The sequence below is a fragment of the Dipodomys spectabilis genome, unplaced genomic scaffold (assembly GCF_019054845.1).
Source record: "Dipodomys spectabilis isolate Male_0828 unplaced genomic scaffold, ASM1905484v1 ptg000197l, whole genome shotgun sequence".
Lineage (NCBI taxonomy): Eukaryota > Metazoa > Chordata > Mammalia > Rodentia > Heteromyidae > Dipodomys > Dipodomys spectabilis.
The window spans coordinates 3,329,444-3,346,483 of record NW_024870874.1 but is presented as its reverse complement, the minus strand read 5'-3'; the positions used below and the strand labels follow the sequence as shown (position 1 = coordinate 3,346,483).

Sequence of the window (17,040 nt, the reverse complement as noted above, 5' to 3'; positions counted from 1 at the left end):
CAAATAAGCTGAGAAAATGTAAAGCCCAAGTTCAAGCCCCAATACCAAACAAAACATAAAAAATGAAAATAAATAAAACATACTTACATAAAAGCATTTTACAGCTGACTCTGCTTACTCAACTTATTAATCTTTGCCATTTAAATTTTTGGAAGGTTTCTAAAATAAATAAAAGTAATCACAGAGTTTCAGGAATGTCTAGCAAGCAGGTAACCCTGAATTCAAATTCTACTATTGTCAAAAAATTAAATACATAATAAATTAGTAAATAGGTGGGCTGGGAAGGTGGCTCAGTGGTAGAGCGCTTGCCTTGCATGCATGAGGCCCTAGGTTCGATTCCTCAGTACCACATAAGAAAAAAAGCCAGAAGTGGCTCTGTGGCTCAAGTGGTAGAGTGCTAGCCTTGAGCTGAAGAGCTGCGGGACAGCGCCCGGGCCCAAAGTTTAGGCCCCACGAGTGGACCCAAAAAAAATTAGTCTAGAGAGGCTAATATGAATATTACTAGTGAAATTATCATTTTAAATTTGTTGCCATCCTTTTGAATCACAACACCCTTTACTATGCTCTTCAAATAAGTTTTGCTAGAGTATTTCAGAGTAACTCCTGGTTAAAGGATATATCATCCACAAACACTTTTTTTTCTTTTAACATGACAATCATAATTGTCACAGTAAACAAAATAAACAGTCCATATTGTCTAAAATTTAAGCCATGGTAAATTTTCTCTTGTCACAACAATGTGTACACACAATCGATTTGTTCAAATTAAAGTCTTAAAAAGTCTCCAAATTCTCCTTGATGCTGTAATTGTCAGCCATTTATAACAGTTTGAACTAACTTTCTCATAGCATTTATTTGCTAAAGAAGCTGGCTTTCTTACTTATCTGTATGTATTTTTTTTCATTATTGATGCTTGCCTGATGTGACTCATTTGTAACCCAGAAGTTAGTTTCAATGATGCCCCTACGTTTCCAGCCTATTCTATGACATAGCTAAAAGTTGTTATGCCTGATAAAAAAAAATATAAATGAAAAAAATGTATACAATCAGTTGAATATGGAATTTCCTTTGAAGTAATTAGCTTGAGAGTTGCTGATCTCACTAAGAAGCTTTCTTGGTCCATTCCAATACACAACATAAGCTGTGGCCCAGCTTGCTTGATAAGGTCTCAACTCAAAGGATGACTTGTATAATCTTTATACCTGCAAATACAGATACCATTGTCTGGATATATGAAGCTTTCTAGTGCGCTAAGAACCTGTGCTTAATATGACCCATCTTTTCTTATTTATTTGTTTTTACCTTTTAAAATGAACTTAATTTTGGAATATTAAAGTTACAGAAAGTTGTGGAATACTATAGGGAGTCCTTTTTTTAATTTAAATTCGATTGTAAAGGTGACGTACAGAGGGGTTACAGTTACTTAAGTAATGAGTACATTTCTTTTCGAACAATATTACCCCCTCCCTCATTTCCCCCACCCTTGCTCCCTTCCCTGCTAAGTTGTAAAATTCATTTCCAACATAGTGTCTCACAAATATCTCTGTTGAATTGGTTCACCCTTAGTCCCACTGTTTCTGTGATTCTGTAGGGAGTTCTCATTCACTATTTTCCCCACATCCTATCAGGCTAATATCTTACCTAGCACATACTGTACATGTGTTACAAAAAAATCATCAACCAAACTCTGTTACTCTTAACTAATTTCCAGAATGTTTGGATATCTAGGTATTTCCATTAACATTCTTCGTGTGATCCATGGTCAAATTTAAGGACACCACATTTCATTCAGCTATTTCGTCTCTTTAGTTGTCTTGGGGTGGTCTATCCATTTAGTGGCTAAAACAACTGTTTTCAGCATATTAAAATGAATTTTAGGATTTATGAATTTAAAAAACCAGAGGGCTCCCTTTCCAAACATTTATATCATCTTCTTCACCCAGCAGCAGGAAGTTCATTTCAGATTCCATTTGTATTTGAATTGCTGTTTCCTCTCACAATACAAACAAGTTGAGATGTATGATAAAATTTTAATACATTGTACAAATGGTGCTGTGGCTCCTTGTTTGGATAACACTGTGTGAATGATTTGTTCCAAAAGTACACTGTCAAAAAAGTGAGATAAGGAGACTGGACGGTTGCCTGGGTTTGCAGAACAGATACGGGAATTTTCTGTTCTTGACATTTTTATATGTTTTTCTTTTCCACTAAGCTGAAGTACTTAAGATTTTAGGCAATGCAGGTATATGTAGGCTAAAAGAGATGTGTGAGGTTTGTGAATAGTATAGTTTTGCTTAAGATTGTTTTTTCCTGGAATACTTTTGGCAGTAATGTTATTTTATTTTTTCACTTTTAACACCATTATTTTATTTTTCGCCCTTGATGTCTTACTAATGTGTTAATAAGGACAAATATGAAATAAAAATGGTTTTCATTCAGTCCCTGTATATGTCCCTATGATGCTCCCTACAAAAGAGCAACAGCTCTAAAAGTTTAGAGCTTCATACATGTGACTGTTTGCCAAAGGTTGGTGTGGGACACAATGGACTGGCCACCAGAGAACTTTCTATCTTAGCCACAAGCCTCAGCCAGAACACTCCCTCTGCCTTTAATCCTCAAGCTAACGGGTCTCAAACATGAATTCTCAAATGGGTTACTTAAGCAGCTTAAAAATACTCATTTCTTAGCCCCATGACAGGAACCTTATCTGGGAGCTCTGTTTTTGTTTGTTTGGCGGTCGTGGGGCCTGAACTCTGGGCCTGGGTGCTGCCCCTCAGCTCTTCAGCTCAAGGCTAATGCTCCTCCACTTGAGCCACAGAGCCACTTCCAGCTTTTTCTGCTCATGTGGTGCTGAGGAATTGAACCCAGGGCCTCATGGGTGCAAGGCAAGCACTCTACCATTGAGCCACCTTCCCAACCCTCTGGGAGCTCTGGATAGGTCCAAACATCATGTTCCATAGCATTCTAAGTAATATGATGCAAATGAACCACTCTGAATCATCAGAGGGCTTTACAAAGATCTAATGCCCAGTCCCTTGTCCTTAGCCAATGAAATCATGGGAGAGTATTAACTTGCATTTTCACAAATAACAAAGACCTGTTCACTGCAACTGTTCCTACAGCCACTACATCCAGTCATGTTCACCTATACAAAGAACATCTTTCCTGGCTCAAATTGTCACCTTTGTCCTTTCCACACCTCATTACACAGTGGTTCTACTAGCTGTTAGGTTTCAGTTCACAGGTGCAAGGCCTGTAGTCTAACTCAAGGAGGGGGAGGGATGCTTCTGTGACCTCACTGTGATTTAGGGCACGCATGTCGGGCCCCTTCCATTAATTTCAGGATGATGAAATCCTGAGCAAGGTTGACAAGTAGTGGTTTCAGCCTCAACAGTAAACATGAAAAATGCCATAAATGTTGGTCCAAATGAGGATATGAAGATTTAAATTTAGGATTGCAGCTTAGATGTTTCATCCGCTTGCTCTGAATGAGTGGATTATTTTTATAACCAATGGAAGAAGCAGCAGAGGCAGAAAGGAGACTATAAACATCCCTTACTCTTTCTTTAAGACCTGCTACCTTAAAGCAATGTTTATATCTTTGTTCAGTAAAAAATGAAACCATACTGTGTTTTAAATGATTTACATCGATATCTTAGAAGAAATAATATGTGGATGGAAAACATATGCTCATTTTCAGAGCATATGTATGCATATATGCATATATAAAATGGTAGAAATTCTAATAATGATGTTATAAATTGGTATTAAAGGAAATTGAAGCTGATTATTAGAAACTCAGAACATATATAGAACATATATATGTACATAATAAAAATTCATCTGTAAATATATTCCACTAGCGAAATGAATTAATATCTTAATAGGAACTAGTATAATCTGCTTAGTCTGTGTATGAATGTGTGTGTATGTGTGTGTATGCATTTTGCTTTTCTGTGTCACAAAAACCAATGAAGACTGTGCATTATTTTTATAAAAATTTACAAGATCAGTATAATGTCTTCTGTGATTATAAAAAATTCTTCTGCTATATTTCTACCATAAATAGAGGATTTCAAGAGGGTTCCTGCACTGTTTGAATAAAGGTTAGTTGATTTCTAACTGATAGAGTAATAGACTATGCATTTCTTCTAGCCATTACTTGTCGAAAACAAGATGGAGGGCAAGCTAGCATCCACGAATGTCTCCAGTATGCGGGCCCTGTGCCAGCTCTGACCCAAGCTTGCCAGATCCCCTGCCAAGATGACTGTCAATTTACCAGCTGGTCCAAGTTTTCTTCCTGCAATGGAGACTGTGGTGCAGTTAGGACCAGAAAGCGCACCATCGTTGGTAAGAATAATCAGGATGCCAAAGCCAACACAATGAAATTCAGACCAAGAGAGTTTCAACAGATTATTTGAAAACTGTCTTACTGTGGCAGTTCTTGTACTGAAGATATCAATAGATTTGGATGTGTATTTTAACATAAGATGGCAATGATAGAAACATTATGTCATTTTAGTAGGAGAAAAGGCAGCCTATGCCCGATACAATAAATAATCACTATTATTTTTGTTTAGATGAGCTTTTTGTGAATTTTCTAGACTCTTTGAAGTTATTGGAGCAAAGAGAAGAGGCCCCATTAAGTAACCATTCTCACTGTCATGGGGTGAAGTTGCCATTGCATGCACTTGCTCTCTCTCTCGCTCTCTCGCTCTCGCTCTCTCGCTCTCTCTCACTTTCTCTCTCTGTGTCTCTCTCTCTTGCTCTGGCTCTCGCTCTCTCGCTCTTGCTCTCTCTCTCTCTTGCGTCTCTCTGTCTTTGAAGAAGTAGTTAGCTCTGAATCTAAAGTTATCTGTATTAAAATTAGCTCTGTATCTACATGTAAAAAAAAAGAAAGCTACAGTGACCAAATGAAAAAAACAGGAGACCTTATGCTGAATTAAATTCAGATACAACTAAAAATATTGTCAGTAGAAATATTGATGCTAGTAGATTGCTCAGACTTGAAAGCTTTCTAAAACTGAACCACCCATAAGAAGAAAATGAGTGAAAATGACATAACTAAGCCTATGAAGATTATAGGTAAGTAATATGATTAAGTATAGTTATTAAAGAACATATTACATATTAAGCTAAATACAGCATAATTATGTTTTTCAAGCATATATATGACATTTTATTTAAGAAGGAATTTGTTGAGATTATTATTTTTAAGTAGTTGTACAACAGAGTTGCCATTCAATAAATCAGTTTATGAATACAATGAGTTTTGATCATTGTCTTTCAACATTCTCACTCATCCTTCCCAACCCACCCCTTCCCTCAGTTTTCTTAATTTTGTAGGATATACATCGAATTTTTGACTACATTCTGCTCACTTCATCTCTTCATTTTTCTACCCCAACCCCTTTTACATTCAATATATTTTAAATATTTTACCCTTTAATATCATTGTTTATGGTATTATTGACATTTCTTAGGCTAATAATCAACTATAAAAAATGTATTGCTCTTCAGAAATTTGGAAAGATATAAAATCACAATGAAAGAAGTTCAAAAAAATCTATATTCACAATTATAATCCTATGTAACTACAGGATGACTATATAACAGAACCATTCTATTTGCAATCAGCAAGAAACTGTGCAGCACAGGGAAGTAGCTGTCTCTCCCTACCTCATATTTTATGCAGTTTATGCAGTTAGTTCAAACCCTCCCTACAGAACAGGAAACATACGACCCAGTTTGAGGATTTTAATCATTTCAGAGTGCAAAATTGAAAACAATTGTTCCAATAGCAAATAGCAAAATGAGCTATTTTTAAAAATAAGGAAATTATCACCATGGAAAACAGCCAATACAAACAAAACTTTATTTTAAAACATGCTTTGGAGTGAGAAAATTAGCATTTATTTATAAACTACTCTTAAATGTGATTTAAAAAAAAAAACAGAGAAAGTAAGTTGAAGAAAGTATATAATTTAGGAATGTTCTATATCGATAATGCTGTTTTCTGATATAAATTATCTGGTGTTTCTCTTCCTACAGGCAAAAGTAAAAAGAAGGAAAAGTGTAAAAATCCCCAGTTGTATCCCCTGATTGAGACTCAGTACTGTCCTTGTGACAGTCACACTCTCCAGCCAGTGGGGAACTGGTCGGATTGTATTTTACCAGAAGGGAAGGTGGAAGTCCTGCTGGGAATGAAAGTCCAAGGCGATGTCAAAGAATGTGGACAAGGGTATCGCTACCAAGCAATGGCGTGCTACGATCAAAATGGCAGGCTTGTGGAAACATCCAGATGTAACAGCCATGGTAATCCAATGTTGCTTTCATGTTTCCTGTTTGCTATCTTTGGGACGTAAAATGCCTATGTGTCAAGAGGGGAAATGGAAGTTTACAGAAGTTTCTGTAGTAGGAGAAAATCCTTTAGAGTGTGTCTACCTGAATCAGAGATATCATGTCTCAGCAAACACTGAAGCATGATCTCCTACTTCTTTGATAGAGGTGACCAAGAAAGGATGAGCTAAATTGCTAGGAACAAGGTCAATGGCAATTAGGCTCCAACCTTGCTGAAATAGCTTCCTCTACTAGACCAGAACTGAGCTAGTTTTGCTATATGGTACAGAAAACAACACAAGCTAAAAGACCTTCTTACACTGATAAACCGTCAAGAAATCATGGTGACACATTTATTAGAATCTCTTAAACCTCTTCCTATAAAGAGGTTTCTAAAAGCTTTGTCCTTCTTTATACCCTTAACAATGATAAACCCTAAAGACTCCATAATACTTAAGCTCCTAATATTTTCCAGGTTAATATAAGGGAATCATTAAGTCAAAAACGTTCTCATGTACTTAGAAGAATATCTATGAGAGATAAAGCTTAGTATTTGTAATTGGCATACTTTTTTTGAGAAACATCACTAAAAGTAACTGAATATTCTCTGCATCAGATAATAGAGATACTATCAACTAGATACTACAATTGTAAATGACCTTCCTATTTTAGGGTGTTAATTTTTTAAAACATTACAATAAAATATGTAAAATCAAAGATCATCTAACAATACATATTTTTGGAAAACCACAGTAATTGATCACATTTAACTTGTTACGTATAGTAAGACACTAAAATACCATTTTTTATTTTTTTATTGTTATTATGAAGGTGATATACTGCCAGGCACCAGTGGCTCATATCTGTAATCCTGACTACTCAAGAGGCTGATCTCTGAGGATTACAATTCAAACCCAGCCTGGGCAGGAAATTTCATGACACTCTTATCTCTAATAAACTACTCAAAAAAGCTGGAAATGGCACTGTGGCTCCAGTGGTATAGTATTCACCTTGAGCAAAAGAAGCTCGGGGACAGTGCCCAGGTCCTGTGATGTATAAAAAAGTTATGGTTATATGATTCAGATAATGAGTATACCATTTGTTTTTAATATTACCTGTGAGCTTCTAGAACATCTTGCATATATATTTTTACCTTTACCCTAATCTACTATTAAACATGAGAGAGCTTCTATAAAAATAGTAAATCTGATTTTTAGAAGAAAAAAATAGCTTTGAAAATTCTTCCTCCAGTAAAAATATTGGATCACTTAAAATAAAACAAGTGCAAAATCAATGGAAATTTACCAAGAGCAGTACACTTCCTACCTTAGTATTATCAAGACAAAGCATGAAAAATAAAGTACTATATTCTAGGGAAAGGTACAGATAAAAATAAATAAATAAATAAATGGATGTTGATGGGTTCTAACTTCATGAGGACTGTGAAAGGATCTAAGAAAGACACTTAGTGCTACATTCCAATTTAGTTACTTTATATGTCCTGTATCATCTTGTCTTCTTAATTAGATCTATGATGGACTGCCCAATGGGAATGCTTAGTGTTTACTAACATTTATTTAAAGTCTGGGGAAATGTAATCTCTATTGACTATTCTTTGACAATTACTACTTTTCTTAAATGTGTTCTGTCAATTTTGGTGGTGTTTATGCAGTGCTATAACTTTGCTACATTGTAGTAGACTTGCTATAAATTGCAATCTCAGTAACAGCTGCCTTTTCCTAGGCACATCAGCTTTCTAGATAGATGGAGTTTTAAGTGGTTTTAGAGCAAACCTATCTTTCTACTTTCAATTTAGATATAAAATTGATCCCCACATGTATGCAGAGCAATAACACTAATTCCCTATTCAACATTGGCCTCAGGGCTTATCTGTTTAATCATTGTTGTCTGTCTGTGAATCATGTTACCAGTAATTACACTGATAATGCAATTTGACTTCCACCAGTTTAATAGTATATTATTTTAGATTATTTCCCATGTGGTCAACTTTTCCTTAATGTCTTACACTTAGGGCATGATTTTTGTATAATAGCTTGAATTTTCTCTTAACAGTAGGTCCTATACTACGCAATATTTCAGATTTAAGATATACCTTAACAGTTATATAAAATGTTCATCATCCTTTTATATGGCATAAAATATTTTTACAGTACAAATGTTTATATACATATATTTGGAGACATTTATCGATCCAAAAACACAAATTATTATATTTGCAATGAAATCTTGAATAGTATAACAATAACAATAGATATGAAATCACACACTTCTTACTCACAGCTAGATCTTGACTTGCTGATTCATTAGAAATTTAACAAGTGCGTAGACACACACAGTACTAAATATTTAAGTTAATCTCCCTTAAAAATTTCAGAATGAGGAAGAGAATTCCTGAAAGTATAGAAATATATATTATTTAATCTCAGAGTTCACAGACTCTTAGAAGTAATCTAGTTTATTCAAAATATATGTACCCAAGGTTTCTATAAACATGATAGAACTTTGTCACTAATCCAGACAGGCATTCCCAAATACTCCTATGCTGCTCTGCTTTCTCAATTTTTGGTGATATTTCTAAAACAGATGATCCCAATATAAAAATTATTTTTACATTTATTTTTCTTTTTCTTTACAATGCAATAATGGAGGTTTATGAGGATATCTGTGCTATTCACTAATGTATCCTAAGCACAGTAAGTGTTTGTAGGATATATAAATGAATGAAATGCTGGAGAGAACGTTTTCTCCTACAAGAATTTTTGAATCCTAATAGGATTGTAGTGGACCAGGCTAAGGTACTTTCTTTCTCTTCAGGAGCCTTAAAGCACAAGTAAAAACTGCACGTGCCACAAAGTTTCCATATGATAGTGAGAAAATATTCAGGTTTTTTTCTACTTACTAATTCAATCACTTTTGACCAGGGAACTTTGATAAGGTAACAAAAGAACTATCATTTTTGATAGTCACAAACTTGTTCTACTAAATTCAATCAATGATACACATAGCATGAAGGTTTTTTTGTTGTTGTTACCTATTCAAATTGATTGATTTGCCCACTGGATTTGGACAATAATGTAGACCTCTTGGTCTATATTACTATTGTGACAACTTGCACTTTGAAAACTGTTTACAACTTTAATTGGAGTTTGATGCATTCACTTTCTTTGTTTTTACTCACTTTCTGTGTGAAAATAAGGAATAACAACTCTATTTATCTTACCTGAATGAAATACTCTATTTATCTTACCTGAAAGAGATAATAGATAAAATAAAAAACTACTAGATGTTCTAATCTTCAGCTCTATTAGCCACATAATACCTTCCAGACAATACTCTTCAAGTTTCCTTTCAGGAAATTTTTCTTTGCTAGTTCCTATAAGCCACTTAAGCCATAATACACAATCAGTAAACACTGTAATATAAAGCAAACTCAGTTGTACTTGTGATGTCAAATCATCTGTTAATATCAAGAGAAGAACCCAAAGGGTCCTGATAATTTTTCTTCTTCAGCACACATTGTTTAATATGTACAACTCCCCTATACCCAAAAACCATAATATAGCTGTTGATAACATCAAATACTTGCCAACACTGAGACCATGAGGAGACCAAAGCATTAGCTATTCAGTTAAATTACTTTTCACCAAGAAGTTCCTAAAGATCCAAATTACAGATTGTCTTAAGCTTTATGGGGCACAATGTCTTTGTCATAATTACTCAGCTTTCTAAAGTTAACATGGAAGAAGCCCAGAACAACCTGTAAGAAAACAGGCATGGCTGTGTACCAATAAAACTTTACCTATGCAATCTGCCATCCTGAGCTACTGTTGGGCAATGGCATCTAACCTGTGTGATCTTCAGACAAACAGTATGAGGGTCAATGAGAAACAGTGCTCAGAAATATTGAAAGAGACTCCATTGCAGACCTGTTGAGTCAGCAACTGCATGTCAGCAAGGCCTCCAGGGGTTCTACTGCATGTTTATAGTGGGGAAATCTCTGCATTGGATCACACAACTGTTCACAGTGCAGAGGAGCAGTAGGAGAGACAAAGTCTGTGGCTGCGATATCTTGGGCTAAGCAATCCACATCTCCTTCCAATAGTTTACTGATTACTAGTGATAGAGACTTCTGATATTTATATTGAAAAAATGGGTCAACAGCTGGGCACCAGTGGCTTACACCTGTAATCCTAGCTACTCAGAATGCTGAAATCTCAGAGTCGTGGTTCAAAGCCAGCCTGGACAGGAAAGTCCATGAGACTCTTATCTCCAATTATCAACAAGAAAACTGGAAGTAGAGCTGTGGTTGAAGTGGTAGAGCACTAGCCTTGCGCTGAAGAGCACAGAGACAGCACCCAGGCCCAGGGTTCAAGTTCCAGGATGAACACACACACACACACACACACACACACACACACACACACACACACATCATAATAAGGTGAAAAGTGGTGGTGACAGAATTGGGGTTTGAACTCAGGTCTTTGAACTTGCTGGGCAGGTACTCCTACCACACATTACCACCAGAATCCATTCCTGCTTTTTGCTCTTTATTTTTGAGATATAGTCTTGCTTCTTACTGGGCCACTTATCTCATATTGGCCTATATTGGACTTTCTGTCATAGCTAGAACAAGCACAGAACACGCAGCTCTTCACTCAAAAGAGCTGAGGATTCACTTCAGAGGGCAAAAAATGGGAAATGTAGAGGATTAGTTCTTCTCTTGCAATGAATAGTAGCATGAATATAAAATATTCTAGTGCCCTTACATCTTTTGTTCATCAAGGTTTATGACCCTCATGTTACATATTAAATGCTGAATAGAAAATTTGTTGTGAACACTGCAGAATAATCAAAGCCCTATCCAGACTTGTCCTTTTGTAAACAACCATATTTTACTGAAGGAATTACAAACTAATTGAACCTTAATCAATAATATCCCTCCATGTTTTCCAACCCAATAAACTTTAAAATATTCTTACTATGGTCTTTTTCATGCATAAGTTGGGAAAAGTACGTTAAAAACAATATATATATATATATATATATATATATATATATCAGCATATCAGTCAAAATATCACAATATATCTGTCAAAGTATTAAGGAAAAACTCTTTTAAATTCAGTGACAGAAATAACAGATCACTCTAGGTTTAGTTGTTTCTCTATTTGTAAACAGTATACAAATTACATTTATTAACATACTGGACACATTGTACTTGAGGAACTTAATAATGACCTACCAATGCCCAAGAATATCAGGACTTAACTGTTGCCATGTAGGCGTCAAGCTAGCATTTGTAATGCTGTAACATTTTGTAGGTCATATTGCACCTTTTTAATTACTTGTTTGGTCTTCTAAGTGTGATCACAATGGAAAGGCTCAGAACAGTGGCATAAAACCTCATTAAAAAAAGTTAATTTCCCTTTAACACTAATTTTAAAAGACAATGACTTACATTATGTCTTCTGTGTTGTTTCTCTTGGCCTGTATCTTGAACCTACAAACCATTAACATGTGGCATGCACAACTGATTTTGTAAGCATGAGTGGAATCAGAGTATGTCTACTCAGATATCATATTTTACAAAACCCTCTCTAATTCCCAGAAGTATTTCTGTATATTATTCCAAATGATACTCCAGATAGTTTACTCCACAAGAAAAAGAAGGCCCTATAAAACGTAAACAAATTGGGCACATTAAATATTTTAATATTAAAATACTTAATACTTAAATAAAGGCTTTTCATAACATAAATATAGCATATCCTGGTATGGCAACATTTAAGCTTATTAGCTAATAGCCTAAGTGGTATACATCTTTATATATACCCTCATGGTTCTGATACGGATGATTTCAAAGGGTACCATCTTAAAAAGAGAATTAAATTGCAGATGAACAAATAAATTGATGCAAGCCAGGCATTGGTGGCTCATGCCTGTAATCCTAGCTACTCAGGAGGCTGAGATCTGAGGATCACCATTCAAAGCCAGCCCAGGCAAGAAAGTTTGTGAGATTCTTATTTCCAATAAACCACCAGAAAACCAAAAGTAGTGCTGTGCCTCAAGTAGTAGAATGCTAGCCTTGAGCTGAAGAGCTGAGGGACAGCACCTAATCCCAGAGTTCAAGCCCCATAACAGACAGAAAGAAATGCAATATGAAATTTACTAATAGATTTCGTCTCAAGAGGTTGTGCATTTAAATCATGTGTAGAACTCAACAGTCTGTCCCCTAATTTGAGCCTAAATGTAAGAAGAGTAGATTTTGAGGATTACATAGACAGTCATCCAACCAGAACATAACAGAAATGCATTAGTTTTTGTAATGGGATTCTAGCAAGATTATATAGGTTTAATATTACAGATTAATTAGAAACAAAATTGAATGAGATTTTTCTCTATCATGGTAGAAACTCAGTGGAGGAAGAACATATTTAATTAAATCAGGCCCCCAAAAAGGCAATAAATAGAGTCTTTGAGACTAACTGAAATGAAGTCCTAATTTCTCCATAAAGCATTTGAAGTTGGTGGCATTTATTTAATGTCTAATTCAGCATTTCAATTTCTCACTTGATAGTATGGCTGTAACTAATATTGCTTTTTCTTTCTTTCAAATTTAAAAAGGAGGCCAAGAAGTGAGGGGCTGACTTTTCCTGAGATAACTGACTGTAAGTTTAAAGAGCCAGGAGAAAAGGGAGCCTAGGGAGCTCCCTTAGACACAAAGAATAAGCAATTCCCAGCGGTCTCCCCTGAACCTCTGAAGGAGCACAGTAGATTTGATGGAGGAGAAACTGGAAAATTTCTCACAGCTACCTTTCATGTCAGGTGTGGCAATAAAGCACCTGTCATGATCTTTTATTTCTGTGTGCTCTGGTCCTGACATTTCTGCTCTTCTCTCCACTTCTTTGGTCTTCACTACACTCTACAGTGCCCTCAGGCAAGGCTGTCAAACGGTTTCCAAGGCTCATGAACACTTACTTGGCATTCCATTTAGTTTTAGGACAGAAGTGTTTCATTGCTTAAAATAAATTTAACTGCCAAGAAAAATTATATCCAATAATAATAAAAATGTTATAGATTTTTAATGTTGCCATTATGCTTTACTCATTACCCTTCTGATTAACCACTGAACTCTTTCTTCTAATGTTGTAGGGAAAGGATAAAACTAACTTGGATAAGTATGAAGTGATAATCTTGCTGATATCTGTTGATACTAGATAGATGGATAGACAGATGATCTAGTGATAAAGATAGAGATAGAAAGACAATAGAAATTAGATGGATTAAATGGATTGCTATGGCAGTGAAAACTAGCAAAGATCTAAACCACTTTTCAGACAGTATAAAGGAGTTCATTGCCAGCAACCCAAAACAGGTTAGCACCAGAAAGGTTTCAGATCCCAAGAGGAGACACTGGGTTTTGTAGAAGCTTGTTATAAACACACACACAGAGCATTACACACACACACACACACACACACACACACAGAGCATTACACACACACACACACACACACACACACACACACACACACACAAACACACTCGGAGCATTAATCAGAAAGGCCAAAGTCAGGGGAGGGGAATGATGTCAACTCCATGCCAGGTGTACAGTTTCATTCCAGCAGAAAATCTCACCTAGCCACCTTCCAGCAAAACCGCTGCTGGAAAGTCCTTCGCCTGGAACATAGTCACTGGAGAGGAGTAACTATGTCTTCTTCAATATCACTGTTCACTGTTTTCGTACAAATTTCACAATTCATAAACATGCAGAATGGCCTTTGTGAACCCAGGAGATTCCTATTGTATTAGTAAATCCCTGTACATCCAAGAGTTTTAAAGTTTACTATTACTTTAGTTAACTTCCTTTTTTAATTTTTATTCAGTTTTAATGTAAAGATGATGTACAGAGGGATTACAGTTACATAATTCAGGTAATGGGTACACTACTTTTTGAACAGTGTCTCCTCTTCCCTTGTTTTCTCCTCAAATTTTTCCCTCCCGACTCCTCTTCCCCTACAAGTTGTATAGTTCATTTTCAATTTCATTCCTAGCATGTAAGTGCAAAATGTCATCAATATGGCCATATAGGGAACAAGACTTACAAGAGAGTAACTTTCATATAAGTACATTAAACATAAGCTGTTTCTTAGGGCTCAAAGGGAAAACACGAAATCATATCAACAAATGTGTGTGTGTGTGTGTTATTGTAATTCTCTTTTAAAAGCCTTCCCTTGACCTTGCTGTCAATGCACATGCCATCTCTCACAGGAAACTTCAGTTAATTGGCAGCTTCTAAATAAAAATCTTTAAAAACTCAGCAACTTTATCCACATAACTGTTACCCTTTCCTGGAGTTAATAGCTCACTCATAAGTTTGACATTTAAAGTATAAAGTAACGTAAGAAACTTTCTGAAGCTTTGGTGATTTTGAGTTACTTGGTTAATTAGTTGACTACATGACTTGTTTCATGTAGACGCAAAAATAAAAATAGCTTACTGTTTCTAAGCACATATTAAAATTCAGTGTGGTTTAAAACATGATTCCCATTTTAAAAAATTACAATTATACCTATCTGAATGATCTATTGCTTGTTGGTCCAGAAAGATGCTGTGGGAAAAGTTAATAATTATGGGAATACAGTGTCTGAATCATTCTAAAGATTCTCAGTTCATATTAAATTTTTTTTTAAAAGTCCTGCGGCAAAGAAACTTGTGTAAGTAATGTGAGCTTGCCACTGAATACCTTTCTGTTAAAATTATATTTAACACTTAGGAGAATGCAACAAATTAATAATTAAGCATCACATTTAGGAAATAATTGTATGGCAATGTTAGGTTTTCATTGATTAAAAGAAGAGTATCCTGCCATGGATAATATTAGAAATAAATAACTGGAATGACTTTCAAAGTTAGTTTAATTCCTTTATCTTTCTAATCTCATCACATTATGAAATGTTAAAGTTGTTGACCCAACTCTATTGCTAAAGGGAATCTTTCAGAGCCTTTTTCTGTTTCTGAAATTCTATGTAGATTAAATTAAGGAGAGTCAACCAATGATTTGACCTAGTAACTTATGTAAATATTTCTAAGGTTCAGTGTATTGATTAAATAAGTAAACTGCAGTTAAAGCTACTATATGAACAACCTTATTACTTTTTTCTAGCAGAATTCCTATTAGACTATTCACTACCTGTTACTAGGCAAAACTTCACAGTATAAGGATTTCAGTATTAACTAATACTTCTGTCACAAGCTCTAAGTTCAGGGATTCCCAGAACAACCTTATTGCTAACAAGCTGGCTACAAATTTTCAGGTTTCCGTCATGGCCTTGGCTCAACAGTTCACTGATGAGTCACAGAACTCAGCAAAACACTATATTCACAATTGTCATTGTATCATAGCAAAAAAGATACAAATCAGAACCACCAGCCCAAAGACTCAGGCAGGTAAGCTTCATGTGCATTCCCAATAGAGTCACAAAGCATCTTACCAACTCACTGATGTGTTTTTCAAACAGAAAGCTTTTCTGAGCTTTGGTAACCAGATTTTTTTTTTATCAGAGTTTCATTACAAAGGCATGATGAATTGAATCTTTAGTGTCATCAGATCCATTTCAGTCCTCCTGGAGGCCCAGCAGGTACCACAGTGGCTACGTGTTCCAAACCTTTAATCACATGGTTAATCTTTCTGCTGTGACTGGCCCACCTCCAGAAATACCTTTTTAGTATACTCGTATGTCGTATAGTCCACCATAAATAACAATGATAATTCTGTCCCTCAGATTTGGGAGTGCCTCCCTGGAACCAGGAGCAAGGGTCAGCCAAATTCTTTTTTTTTTTGGGGGGGGGGGCGGCCCGGTCGTGGGGCCTGAACTCTGGGTCTGGGCGCTGTCCTTCCCTTCAGCTCTTCAGCTCAAGGCTAGCGCTCTACCACTTGAGCCACAGCGCCACTTCTGGCTTTTTTCTTTTTGCTTATGTTGTGCTGAGGAATCGAACCCAGGGCCTCATGCATGCAAGGCAAGCACTCTACCACTGAGCTACCTTCCCAGCCCCGTGGGACAGCCAAATTCTTTATGCAACAAAAACCTTTATATTTCACATAACTCGGTCAGTGATAAACCTAGATGAAGTTTAGTGTACCTGGCCATTAAAATAGTCGGTATTAAAATAGTAGGAATACTGGTATTAAAATAGTAGGAATAACAAACCTTACAGATATTCATACCAATAACTTACACATTTTCTGAGAAAATGTGTATTTAATAGATATAGAAAGATAGACCTTCTTATGTATATAAAAACAAATAATATTAAAATAACATGTTAATATAGTTATACACATTTATATGTGCATTTCACTATGATAATTAATTGTCCAATGTTGATTTGTAATGCTGAATACATGACTTGGGTAAAACAGAGAAATATTGAAGTTTAAATAAAAACCTTGTAGTTGGCTTCCCAAAAATTTCAGATAACCAGTTGTTAATACACAATCGCTAAAGATTATCTTTTCCATTGCAAAGTTTTGTCAAGGCCAAAGGATGAACATAGACAATATTCTAGCCAAATTGTCTTGCTCTTGGATATATTGCTCTTGATATATATTTGTCAGAGATATTTTCAAGTTCCTTTTGATACAGCTGTAAATTGCAGCTAACCAAGATTTCCCAC

The 17,040-nt window shown here is 35.6% G+C and overlaps 1 protein-coding gene across 1 annotated transcript in view; it reads left to right on the top strand.

Moving 5' to 3' along the window:
• The window catches only part of Thsd7a (thrombospondin type 1 domain containing 7A), a 342,684-nt gene that overhangs the window by 288,486 nt on the left and 37,158 nt on the right, over positions 1-17,040 (top strand). The window contains exons 12-13 of the mRNA XM_042696060.1: positions 4,156-4,350; positions 6,052-6,315. Coding sequence (XP_042551994.1) covers positions 4,156-4,350; positions 6,052-6,315 — 459 coding nt within the window. The remainder of the gene's footprint in view (positions 1-4,155; positions 4,351-6,051; positions 6,316-17,040) is intronic.